Source organism: Rattus norvegicus, chromosome 13 (genome assembly GCF_036323735.1).
Source record: "Rattus norvegicus strain BN/NHsdMcwi chromosome 13, GRCr8, whole genome shotgun sequence".
Lineage (NCBI taxonomy): Eukaryota > Metazoa > Chordata > Mammalia > Rodentia > Muridae > Rattus > Rattus norvegicus.
Window position 1 is genome coordinate 70,434,588 of NC_086031.1, and position 13,317 is coordinate 70,447,904.

The 13,317-nt window shown below is 51.0% G+C and overlaps 2 protein-coding genes across 5 annotated transcripts in view; one reads left to right on the forward strand and one right to left on the reverse strand.

Moving 5' to 3' along the window:
• The window catches only part of Lhx4 (LIM homeobox 4), a 53,570-nt gene that overhangs the window by 10,820 nt on the left and 29,433 nt on the right, over positions 1–13,317 (reverse strand). Inside the window, exon 2 of one of the 4 annotated variants that reach the window (XM_063272479.1) lies at positions 12,520–12,746. The exons of the other annotated variants lie outside the window; for them this stretch is intronic. The gene's annotated coding sequence lies outside the window, so the exon portion shown is untranslated. The remainder of the gene's footprint in view (positions 1–12,519; positions 12,747–13,317) is intronic. 4 annotated transcript variants of the gene reach the window in all.
• On the forward strand, positions 5,770–11,795 carry LOC120096286 (60S ribosomal protein L37-like). The gene has a single exon (XM_063272694.1). It carries the CDS (start codon positions 11,477–11,479, stop codon positions 11,756–11,758), a length of 282 nt encoding a protein of 93 aa, XP_063128764.1. The 5' UTR covers positions 5,770–11,476; the 3' UTR covers positions 11,759–11,795.

The window sequence follows — 13,317 nt, forward strand, 5'->3', positions numbered from 1 at the left end:
AAACAGGGGGTCAGGATTGGGGTCTCATCCACCCTCTCCTGCCCCACCACTCTGGTGTTCATGGAACACCAAAGCTCACCGGTACTCTAGGCCACCGACTAGCTTCATTGCTTTGTGTCCCGGGGGCTGTTACAGTAAACAAGGGGAGGGGGGGCGTATCAGAGCCAGAGTCGTCAGTAGTTCCCTTCCAAGGTTGACATCCCAGGGTCCACAGGGACACCCTCCATGCATGAGGCAGTGGGAGGGGTTCCTAAGTGCCCTCCAGAGCAAGAAGTCACCCTTTACCTCCTGCCTTTTGTGGTGTTTCTTAAAGAACACCTTCTTCCTAAAAGAACAGCCTGCTAGGAAACCCTGTATGCTGTGGGACACTCAGTCTAGCATACATAGCCTTCTGCAGGGTTTCCCATAGGAGGAGCCCTGTGTAGCTGACTGAGGGACAGCATATGTGTGTTCACACATTCAGCAGGGTGAGGCTCTCCTGAAGTCTCCTCCCATTCTGAATGCTTATCCCCCAAATACACACACACACGCGCGCACACACACACACACACACAGGAAAGCCCAACCTTCTCCATGCTCTGGGATGCCATGGTCCTAGGTTGGCCCAGGAAGCCACACTGCCAAACCCTTACTATATTCTCCAGAAAGGAACTTGCAGATCTCACTTAGAAAAAGCCTGCTTCCAGTAGCTCTCAGGAAATGACTGACCCATTCGCTGCCCTCCTTAACCAGGGCTAGCAAGGGAAAAGAAGGTTGCACTGGAAGCAGCATCCAATGAGACAGTTGAAGTCCATCCCCGCATCCCAGACACACAGAGACATGGCAGTGGCTACAGAAGCCAGTGAGAAATGCTAGCATCGAGGCAGCCAAGGGGGTGCTTGTCCACAGGTAATTCTTCCTTGGTCTGGAAGGGAAGCGGGAGGGAGGCAGGAGGGGCCGGGAAGCTGGGGCAGAGTTTAAAACAGCAATCAACCTAATTATTCATGACACTTCACACAGAAGAACTTTATCTTCTTCAGGATGAGAGACTTTGCCTAATGGATCTGGGGAAGGTTTGATTTTAATGGTCCTTTTAACTAATGCTTATAGGCAGCCTGATTTCCCCTGAAAGGACAGTACATATTTCATCCACATTAATACCAAATAAATTAATTATGGTCATGGCTATCATGATGAATCCCAGATTAATGCAGAATGATGGGTCGCTTATGCAGCAGTGATACCTGCTGAGGGGGCTGCAGGGGCCTGCAACAGGCACAGACAGCCGTGGTTTCCACAGCCCCCACCCTGGACGTGGTGTCCTAGAGAGAAGTGGGGGTTTCCATATCAAGAGGAATTCCCCAGCAGCCAGTAGTGTGGCTGGGTGTGAGGGGCTGAGATGTGACTCTAGAGAACGCTAGCCTTACAGAGCAGGAGTTTGGGGTTCTTATGAGCCCCACAAATTAGTCAGAATTGGGTTTCAGAGGAGCCTGGGCTTTGTCAGACTTTCTTAGGGATGCAGAACCCAGAAGAGCAGTTTCTATTTGATGAATTAAAAAAAAAAATCAGAGGACGTTCACAGAGAGTTAAACGTGACCACAGTGCTAGGTGTTCACCAGCCTCAACTCCCCACAACATGGATGATACCCAGGCTTCTTCCACAGGCCGCAAAGCTGCAGCTGCTCCTGGTTGAAACTCAGTCAGGACAGCTCTGTCCTATGTGTGCACGTGGCCGTGTGTCCCTCTGTGTGGGAGAGTGGGACAGGAGGCAGACAGGACGGAAGCCTGTGTCTGTGTCACTAGAAAATATTCTCAGCAGTTCTACACTTTTGCCATCCACCCCCACCAATGAACAATGCCTCTGACGCGCTTGCCACAACCCTTCCAAGAAGCTCCAGAAGGAGTAGGGGTGCCCTCCACACCTGCTGCACAAGATGCCGGGGCAGAAGCCTCTCTCCAGGAAAGACCTCTCTAAAGCCAGACCTACGGATACCAAGGAGGAGAGGGCTGAGGGGAGACTGCACAGCAGAGCAGAGCAGAGCTGTGCAGCTGCCTGTCTCACAAGAAAGCCACTTCTACCAGCCTCTGAGAAGCCACTGGGCTTTCAGTAGCCAGAAGCCAACTGACACCAGAGCAACGGAGATGTGAAAGATAACCGGGGACAAATTTAATCTCCTCCCGACAGTGATTCATGCTCAAGGGTGCAAGTGCTCAAGGAAAATGAAAAACAAATGCAGCTACCGTGTTTTCCGGCCGCTGAAGCAATTTTTCTGATTGTGGGATTTATACCAGTGAGATGTGGAAGCTCCCCCCATACCTTCTTCTCCTGAAGCATGGCCACCGGGATCCTCGACAGAGGTACTTTGTGCACTGCCTTGGACCTGGAGCTCCCTGGCCTGTCCCTGCCCCAAGGAGCACTCCAGTCACAGCCAGTTGTCCCAGAATAAGTGGGGTGGGGCAGTTTGTATGAAAACAATGGACTCCAGTGTCCAATATGAGACCAGGAAGAGTCTCGGATGGAGAAGCTGTGGCAGGTGACACATTCGTCGTGTGACCAGCAATACTGTAACACACTGCCATGTTAGAAAATCCTGGGCCTAGGCTGGAGGAAGGTCTCACAGCACAGAGCACATTTCGTTCTTGCAGAGGACCTGAGTTCAATTCCCAGCACCCACCAGGCAGCTCACAACAGCCTAGAATTCCAGCTTCAGGAAGTCGATAGCTCTCTCACCTCCTCAGGCTCATTAACAGACACAAACACTCACAGACATAAAAATAACTGGGCCCAAAATAAACTAGAATTCTGAGCGTGGCTGCTAGACAGAGAGCCAATAGTCCCAACAATAGTCTGACTGGCTTTGAAGGATGCTGGGTGAGGGAAGAGGTGGACATGAGCTACAGAGGTAAGAGCTGGCTTCCGGGGGATTTCCCAGGCAACACCCAGCCTGGAATTTACTGCATGCAGGCACTGCCTACTCCACGAATCCTGCACCCTGGACTCACTCTCAGAAGGCCATCCCTGCCACCTGTGCCTGGCTAAAGCTCAGGGGACAGCAGGGGACAGCAGCTAGAGCATATCCAAGCACAGAAATGCACAGAAGGGGCTGGGGACAGTGGCCTGGGAGAAGGAATGCCTAGCATTCCCAAGACACTAGGGTTAAACCATGCCACAAAGAGAGAAATGGATGCTAGGAAAGATGCTATGTCAGCCCCTCTTCCTAGCCTCACTTAGCATGCAGGAGGGGAGAAACCAGATCCACAGAATGAGTGAATGAGTGAATGAGTGAGTGAATGAATGAATGAGTGAGTGAATGAATAAGTGAAAGAATGAGTGAGTGAGTGAATGAATAAGTGAGTTAATGAGTGAGTGAGTGAATGAGTGAATGAGTGAGTGAATGAGTGAGTGAATGAATGAGTGAGTGAGTGAATGAATGAGTGAGTGAGTGAGTGAGTGAATGAATGAGTGAGTGAGTGAATGAATGAGTGAGTGAGTGAATGAATAAGTGAATGAATGAGTGAGTGAATGAATAAGTGAGTTAATGAGTGAATGAGTGAGTGAATGAATGAATGAGTGAGTGAATGAATGAATGAGTGAGTGAATGAATGAATGAATGAATGAATGAATGAATGAATGGGTGAACTTCTGAAAGGTGTACTCCAGTAGCCAGGGAAGAACGACTCCCAAGAGAAAACAACAGCTCTCTTCAGAAGCTTTTCTAGTGAGGTCATGACATAGAGTCCCAGGCTGAAGTTTACTAAAACAAGGACAACTGCTGCCATTGTCACCAGTCATCTCACAGATGTCCCCAGAGTGTCCCAGCTGAAAAGTGGGCACTGAACCACCTTGTAACCAATGAGAAACTGGGGCAGAGAGAGGTGCCATGCTAACTCACCAACAAATGAGAGGACAGAGATCTGAACTCAGCCCCTCCTAAGCACCACAAGTGGCACACGGCAAGCCACCATCAACGGTGACAAACACAGATCTGGTGCCTGGGTGGCTTAGGATGTTCATCAGCCTGGCTGATTGAGAGGCATCTGAGAGGTTAGTAAAGACCACTCTGCTATGTCTGGGAGGGCATTTCCAGAGGTTACTAAGTGGGGGAAGACCTGACTCAGTGGAGATGGCACCATCCCATAGGTTAGGGGTCCAGGTGCAGTAAGAGGAGAAATGCTGGCCCGCAGGTGAGTGCCCCATCTCTCTTCTCTACTCCCTCATCAACACAAGGCTAGCTGCTCCACAACCATGCCGTCTCCAGCATAATGAGAAGGAAAATCTTGCCAGGCAGAGCCAAAGCGAACCGTTCCTCTCTCTAGTTGCTTCTCTCAGGGATTCGGCTCAGCAACAAAAAGCTGGTACAGCACCCCTGACTAAAATCAAGCTTGAATACAAGACCTCACATCCCTCACATGTCCCTAGCACCTGAACCATAGGGTCTCCAGTCCCATAAGGCAGGGACCGTTGTAGTGGCCCTCACCCTGAAGTATGTTCACCCACCACACAGCTCAAGGGCTAAGGAAGTCCAAAGACATCAGAGCCATCTCTCAGCGCTTCCTCTGACCCCAGGAAGGGCCAGTCCTTCTATCTTTGCTCCCCCTGGTCTGAGCTCCTGTCTCTGACAACCCTTCTGATCTTGCTGGGCCTGAGCTGGGGTATTCACCAGAGCAAGGACATAGTCACAGTGTCTGCATCCTATGGAAAGACACCAGTGGGCCTGCAGACACAGAACAGCTAGAACACAAAAAACCCTACACACACCTCACCCTTTGATGGTTTAAATACTGTCATGTGACCAGACCCACACAATTGTAGTCACTGAAACAGCAAGAACTGTCCCCATTCACCAAGCTCCTGTGCATGGCAGACTCTGTGACGAAACAAGCCACCATTCCTTACAACCTCACCTCACCACTCTCTTGTCTTCCCCATGCTACTGACTCTCACCCCAGCACCCCATACTCAGTCCTTGGTGACTACAGTCCCCAACTCAGCATCGTGCCTGCCAGCACTAGTGGCCTCGTCAAGCAGGCCTCCCGTGCTGCCTGTTTGTTAGTTGATCTCTCCCAGAAGCTCACAGCCCTCACATTCCTCAGCTGCTCATTCTGATAGTCTGCCCAAATCCTTGACTCCAGTCATCCCACCTTGGGATGACATCCCCACGCCTACCTTCTCAGAGTGCCCTCCAGCACTGACTCCAGGACACTGTGCTGTCACCGCCCCTGCTTCTGCCTCTCACACTCCGGCCCTGTGGCCTGAGTTTTATCTCTGTCCAGCTAAGATTCCACATCCATCTGACTGATCCTTCCCTCACACCCACTGGCTTTCCTGGCTTCTCTACCTTCACCATCCCCTCTCCCCTAAAGCAGAGGTGTCTTGAAGGAAAAGAGAGTTGAGGAAAAGTATCCACCTCACTGCTTAGGCTTCCTATAAATAATATGCACCACAAGCAGACCCCGGAAATCAATCAATATAGACACAGTTTCTGATTTTCCAAAGAGTAGCCCTAGAAAGAGATCTACTATGTGTTACGCCAACCCACCCTCCCACTCACCGTGGTATCAGGAGACTTCCCTGGCTTCCTACAGTGGGTCTGAGCTACTTAGAGTCCCCAGAATCTGTCCCCTCTGCCTTGCACATCACTCTACCTGGTTCCTTGACCCTTCCTTTCAGCACAAAAATCAGATACTACTTCTGATATTTGATCCTACATTGGTCATTTACCACCCATTTCCCTATGACCCTCTAGAGCAAAGTCCACACCTCACCCCACCTTCTACACAGCTCTCTACTTCCTTTAGCAAACTCCTCTGAGGAGGTCTAGGACCAATGATTCCAGTATCCCTGGGCCAGGCTTCTCTCGAATCCAGCCACTCAGTGTGCTACCTAGACAATCAGGTCTGCCCTTGACGGGTCATGGACGGCCTCACACTGCCAAGTCCAGTGGTCAGCTCTCATCTGCTCCCTGAGCCCAACATCCTATCCCTAGGAATGTGTCCCCTTTCCTAGTCCAGAGCCTGGCTTCCAAGAACACATGAGAGCCTACTCCCAGAGCATCCACACAAGAGCCCATTACAGATTAGAGATGGGTAAGGTGGCGCCACCTCAAATCTGAGACTCATGGTGATGGGATTGAGTCCTAGAGCCCTTCCCTGAGGCTCCTCCTGCTTGCTTGGCCACTGGGAGGCAGGCAGTGGGTGCCAGGCCAGTTCAACCTCCCGTGTGTGGGAGCTGCCACTCCATGATGCACCGTCCACCACCCCAAGGAAACAAAATACTGCCTAACTTGATTTTATGCTTTAATTGCGCGCTGGTGATTTATAGCCGGCCGTATATTTTTTTCTCGGCTGACATTTTCCTACATGTATTTCTTTTATCTATCACCGCACTTGACAGGTGAGTTGTTGATATTTACTGTCACTGTATGTACCAATATTTCCAACATATATCACCGCCCACTGTAAGGCCACAGCCATGTCATGGGCACATAAAGCCCTGCCCGGCTGTGGCCAGCCTGCTCCACACATAAAAGGGGATCCCAAGATCCCCTGCTAACAGAGCCCCTGCTAACAGCATGCAGTCGCACAGTCACATGTCCATGGTGTCACTGTGATCTCAGTTTTAGTGTATATTCAGTGTGTGTGTGGTATGTATATGGGCATGCATGTTTGGGGGCTGTAGCATATGTGTGGAGGTCAGAGAGCAGTCTCGAGCGTTAGGCCTTGCTTTTCACCCTCTGTGAGGGAGGGACTCTATTTTTTGGCTGCAGAGGCCAGGCTAGCTGGCCAAAGATGGCCGACATCCCACCTCACGATAGGTGTGCTGGGTTTATGGTGTGCGCTGCTAGCCCTGGCTTTTCGTGGGTCCCCCCGCTTGCAAACCATCCACTTTACCCGCAGAGCCACTTAGCCCATGATCTGCTCTGTATTTGGGTTATTATTATTATTGATGTTGTTGTTGTTACCTTTACTATTTTGGTTTTTCTCACTGTGTAGTCCTGGCTGACCTGGAGCTCAATCTGTAGAAGACCAGGCTGGCCTTGAACTCACAGAGATCTACCTGCCTCTGCCTCCCAAATGCTGGGATTAAAGCCGTGTGCTACCATGGCTGACAATTATTTGGGCTATTAATGTAATATTGTAAATTACTTCAAAGAGTATGAAATGCTGTTATTCTGAGGTGAATGTTACCTGAGAAGAAGTAGTAATCTAATCCAATCCCCTCAGCTCATACAGAAGGAAACTTGAGCCCAAAGACAGGCAGTGACTCTCTTGAGACTACACAGCTCAGCCAGTAAGAAAGAGGCTGGAGTTAACTTCCATTGTCACTTGACCGGATTTAGAATTATCACATAAGTGACTCTGGGCATCCCTCTGAGGATGTTTTTAGGAAGGTTTAATTGAGCAGGAGCCCCCACCCAGCATGTCGGCCATACCCTTCCATCAGCTGAATAAACTGGAGTGAGTGAGCTCAGCACCAATACTGACTCCTCTCTGCTTTCTGAGTGGGGACACAGGGTAAGCCGTCTTGCCTCACACTCCTACCACCATGCCTGTGCAGCTGTGATGGATTCTTAGACAGGGAGCCAAACCCTTTCTTCCTCAAGTTGCTCTTCTCAGGTCTTCTACCACAGACAGCAATGAGAAAACCAAGGAATACATAGGCCACATGTTCCCTCTCCCCCTGAGGGGACCTGCACCCCCAGAGCTTTCAGAAGGCCATGCCTTCCCCTTGCACCTCCTCCAGCCATATGTCCCTTCCTGCCAAGCCCTTCCCTGGACACCTCACTCCCATTGCCTCGTGAAATTTCCGAGCTCAGCATTCCTGATCCCACAGTCTGGCTCCCCTTCATCCACTGCTGAATCTCTGGCCAAGGTCACACCAGTGTTGTCAGAGCCAGTGCCTGGCCTGTGGAGTGCCCAGCCCCCTGCAGTTTGCTAAGGCACCAAGCATGTCATTTGGATAACCTCATTAAAACCTTATTCAACAGCCTGGTAGGTCTCATAGATGGGAATAGACTTGGAACAGTCTCTTTGGTGCATGGTAACACTTTAGGCCTAAGAGAACCTCTTTACTCTGGATTGCTCAGCTTCTGCCAAGGGGCCTGCTCCACCTGGGAGGAAGATTCACCTTGGATATTTGATTCTGGGCCGGGGACCATGCTCTTGACCTCATGCATCTGCACACAAGAAGTCCGTGCTTACCCCGTGCAGCCATGCAGCTAGAGATTACTTGATGAGCTCTGAGTCCCAAACTACCTTGGAAAGGGGACTTGGAGACAGAGCGCCACCTAGTCCCTTAGGGTTTTTTGGTTTGGTTTGATTTTGCTCTGCCCGTTGCTAACACTGACCACAGACTCCAAACCTCTTCTGTTTTTTTCCCTCTCAAAGTGGGGTTCTAGGGACATAGACAGTTCTCCGGGAACGGAGTCACAAATCAGACACTGACTCTGACAACCGAGGAGTGACCTTGGCTAGAGACTCGGCAGAGGATGAATGGACGACAGATTGTGGGACCAGGAGGTGGTGGGAGTTAGTTGATCAGAGAGGGCCCCCGGCAGGAAGCGATAAATGGGTTGAGGGAGGTCTGATAGCATGGGTAACGCAGAAGTGTCTGTCAGGAACCTGTGGGACAGGCAGCAGAAATGACAAGGGGCTTTGAGGCGAAGCACTGTGACTTACCACCCAAATGGGCAGGGATGAGAGTGCAGGATAGAATTAAAAGGCTCGCCCGCCCGTACTGCGGCTGGCCTTAATGCTGCTCACAGCTGCCACTCCCGTGTCACCCAGATCCACTGTGCTTGGGGACCTTGTTTCCGCCGCCCAGTGCCATCTGCCCCCCAAGCTGATTTGCAACTGTTTGGTTCCAAAGAGTCCCCCATGGCAGGAGATCCCGAGATCTGATTTCCACAGATGTCGGGAAACTGGGCTCCAGAGGCTGGACATAGGGCCCAGCTGAACTCAAGGGCTCTGGGTGGTCAGATAATCCTGGGCTCATCACCACCTGATATATGGCTGCTGGTCCCCCGGGAGACCTGCTGGGCTAAGTAATTGCTTCTGCCTTGATTACTGGCTGTCACAAATGACTGTGGCTTGGTCCCTCCAGTGTGTTCAAGTCTTACAAATCTCCATGCACACAGGCACTATCGGAACCATCCGATCATTACCTTAAAAGGTGTAATTTGTTTAGCAAGGGAATTAGACTATAAACTATTCAGAAATTATGGAAACCACATGTCAAAGAGACCCTCCTGCCTGCAGGTTCCTCAGTACTATGTGTGTCTGTGCGTGTATATGTTCGTGTGTCTCTTGTGTGTCTATATGTGACTGCACATCTGTCTGTGTGTCTGTCTGCCTGTCTCCCAGGAGGTATATAGTTATTAGAAATACAAGGTGGCCAAGCAAACATCTGACCCCAGACCGCATTCACAGCCACTGACAGTCCCAGAACAGTATTGACTCAGAGGAACAGGCTCCCAGTCCACTCCCAAATCAAGATCCACAGTTCCCATGACGGACGCTGCCACAGCCTCTGCCCGGAGCACTGTCTGACCCCGAGGCTTTAGAGCCTCATCACCTTAGCCTCTGACCCTACAAGCCTTCTCTTGCTTTCCTACAACTGCCTGGACACATGCACCATCACTGCCCTAGTGAGACCAGCTCACAATGGCAACCAGCCGGCACTTGCCTCGTCTTCCTCAACCCTAACAGTAACTCAAAGGGGCTGACTTCTTATTTCCACCTTAGACACAGCCACATGAGTGGCTCCGTAACGCCTGATGTCTCAGGTTCACGATGATCGTGGATTAAATCCCAATACCTACCCCTTTTTATGAAGTCCACTCAAGAGGAGGCCAACCTCGTTCCTTAAAGATGAGGCCATAATCTATGGGCTCCTGCCTTCAAATCCGATAACGAACAGAGAGGTTCTGGTCACTGAGGGATTAGGTGGAGGACACCAGCAGAGACCTGTGCACAGCCAGGAAAACCACCCTGTGTCAGCCAAACAGCCAGCATGCTGCAACACAGTGTCCTGGACTGCAGGGATAAATCACACAGCCCCAAGGACGCTGCCTACCTGCCCTTGGCTGACAGCCACCTGCAGATTGACTGGCTGGGGGAGGGGCTGGCAAGGCGAAGAGAATGCTCGCCCACATAGTTCCCTGAGGCTGTGTCCTTCACCCCTCCAGAGACCCCTTAGCTACCTGGCAGGGTGAAAGCCTTGGGATCAGAGGGGGTACACCCCCTAAAGTACTACCTTTCATATAGGAGCCTTCTAGGACCACAGCACCCTAGAAAGCCTGCATCTGTCTCCCACAAGCCCTGACAGGCAGAGTCTAGATCCCCAGTCATCCGGGTCAATTGAAATGCCCTGCCTCCTGGAATGACCTTGAAGTCTTCCCCTTACCCAAACACTGTATGAACCTCACTCCCAGCTATGCTTGCCCTGGCATTTGAAGCATCGTGGTTTCTCTCCCAAGCCATATCAATCAACAGGACCCGTTTCTCTGTGACTTAGCCCCTGACACACTGCAAACACCCTCCACGTTGCCCTACCTGGAGGTGAGCCACTCCAGACAGTTACAAGTCATCTCTATCGGAAGCTCTCAACTCGGAAGGAGGGCGAATAGGAGAGGTGGGAGCAGCCCCAGCCTTGAAAGAGGAGGTTCTAAGAGCCATGTCCTCTACAGCAGGACCAGGCTCCCAGAGTTAGCCACGTGGGCACGGTTACTCACTCTAGAGGTAACCATGTAGAAGTGTGCACTCCCGAGAGGCATAGAAAGGCTGGGTACTTGCTTTTTTTTTTTCTTTTTTCTTTTTTTTCTGACAGGCAGCTAGTAAAAGAGAGGATGGATGCTAGCAAGCTCCAATCTGGGTTCACCAAACTGCTTCTACAACTCCATTTTGCAGAATGGTCCTGTGCACTGTGGGTCTTCTACAGCAGGGGACATCAGAATTCTCACCTTTCCTAAAGAAAGCACCTGAGCCCAGAGGTACTAAGGGATCATCTACCAGTGCAGGAACGCATCTGCCAGGGCAGAGACCCACCCTAGGTGCACTGTGCTTCAGTTAGGGGACATTCAGGGCTCCCTGTCACTTGACGGTGATGAAGGGTGAGCTTGGAAGACCTATTCCCAAACCCCTACTCTCCTCAAGCCCTGGCCCTATGTGTTATATTGAACACACAATCTGGAAAAGACGTGCTTAACAAATGCAGTGCAACAGGCTTCAGGATGCCTTCTGCATGGAGGCTGGCTCTCCTAGTACTGACTGGACTCAGGAAATCACAGCCCCTTTCTCTGTATCAGTTGGGTATCTCTTCCCTCAGGCTTGAAGATTTTATCTCCTTTGGAGCAGAGAAGCTAAAGACCCAGAAAGAAAAACAGCAGCAGCAACAACAACAAAAGAAAAATCAACCCATGTTACTGAGCAGGTCGGAAGTTAAAGGCCCTGTCAGAAAGGAGCACCACCAAGGGACTGGAGAGAGGGCAGAGGCAAGATGATGAAAGGAACACCATTGTTTGCAAAGCATTGCAGTAAGACACACAGCTGTGGCTCTAAGGCCTGCCACCTTCAGAAGTCGACCTGTGGCAAATGCGGCTACCCTGCCAAGAGCAAGAGAAAGTGTAACTGGAGTGGCCAGGCTAAGAAACGAAACACCACCAGGACTGCACGAATAAGGAACCTAAAAATTGTCTACCGCAGACTCAAACGTGGATTCTGTGAAGGAACAACACCTAAACCCAAGAGGGCAGCTGTTACAGCATCCAGTTCATCTTGAGGATTTTAATCAGTCATAAAATAAATGTTCTGGTTTCAAAAACTCAAAAGAAAGAGAAGGTACAGGAGGGAGGGAGAGAGGGAGAGGAAGGGAGGGAGGGAGGGAGGGAGAGAGAGAGAGAGAGAGAGAGAGAGAGAGAGAGAGAGAGAGAGAGAGAGAGAGAGAGAGAAGAAAACAGCACCACAGAATGCCACCTCAGATCTCCCCACAGTAATTCTTCCTCCGGGTATACAACAACATCGCCCCCTGCTGCCTGTGGCCAGTATTACCATGGCTCCGCGGTGGAAGCCCAGCTCTGACCGGGGCTCTCTCAGTTCCTGCTCTTTGCTGTTGAAATAGTACACACTGCGAGGGCATTCACTCTTCACATCCTATTCTTGACTTGCATATTGCACACAGAACACACGTGAAGAACGACTCTGCAGCCGTGCAAAACAATAAAGTTATTGCCCTGCTCCATGTTGCGGACAGGTTATTCCAGTCATTCCAGGACCTTAGAGCTGCAGAGCCAGTGCCAGTCAGCAGATCATTGAATCCTTCCCTGTCTCAGGGCAGGACTATGCAGTACCTGCCAGAAAAGACCACAGTTCTTCCTCTGTTTCTCCAAGGGCACAGAGAAAGGATTCTTCCTGGCTCTGACCAGTGTCTTCCAGATCCCACTGTGGCCTGAAGGGAAAGTTCGTGGTACCTATCACCGGTTTTTTTTTGGGGGGGGCAGGGTTCCCAGGGGACAGCCTGCTTCCTCCTCCCCCTATTCTTACCTAAGATGGGACCTGCAGCATCAGTTCAGTCCCGGAGAGTTGGATGAGGTTCATAAATCAAGCCTCCTCACTGGACACTTGGGAGGTGCCAATCTTCCTCTCTGGTTAATGGCCTTGGCTTTAAGTTCCTCCTCACAGCACTCCTCACAGAGCTAATGGCCTGCTTCAGCACTGAGCCTGTGGCCAGCTCCCTCCACATCAACCGGGAGGCAGCTCAGCCCAGCAGTCTTGCAGAACAAAGGAAATAATTACAGCTGCGTTTCCCAAGACACCAAGCAAAACACAGAAGAAATTGTTCACCGAAGCCCCTGCAAACCCATTATGGTGTTTACTATATGTTTCTCAAACGCAGCAATGGTCTGTGGGCAAGGGTTGGGTGTTTATGTGGAGAAATAACACAGGTCCTCAGCCAACAAGGAAGACAGGCTCAAGAGGAACAAACTAGAGTCAACCATGTGAGAAAGAGGACAGGCAGAGGGTGTGATGCCCCCCAGGGCTCCTACTATCAGGAGCTGTTCTCTGGGCTCCCATGGAATGGTGGGTAATCCTCTGCCTGACACTTGTGCTGAAGCAGTAAAGAGAGGGAGAACTGAAAGCCCAAGTTAGAAGCCTCCGAGAATGCTGTCTGGTAAGGGGCTCTGGGGAAAGACAGAGCTGGGATTTGGCCTATGCTGCGAGGAAGGGCAGCTGGTCTGGAGAGGCTTGTGAACTTCAGGAAGCAAGTGACGGCCAGTCAGGAGTTGTTGCTACAAGGCCAGGAAGGGGAAAAATGAGAGGCAGGAGGCAGGGCTGCTGGGG

Bases quoted from the DNA above. Each gene is read 5' to 3' on its own strand.
- LOC120096286 (XM_063272694.1), top strand. From the start codon at position 11,477: ATGATGAAAGGAACACCATTGTTTGCAAAGCATTGCAGTAAGACACAC.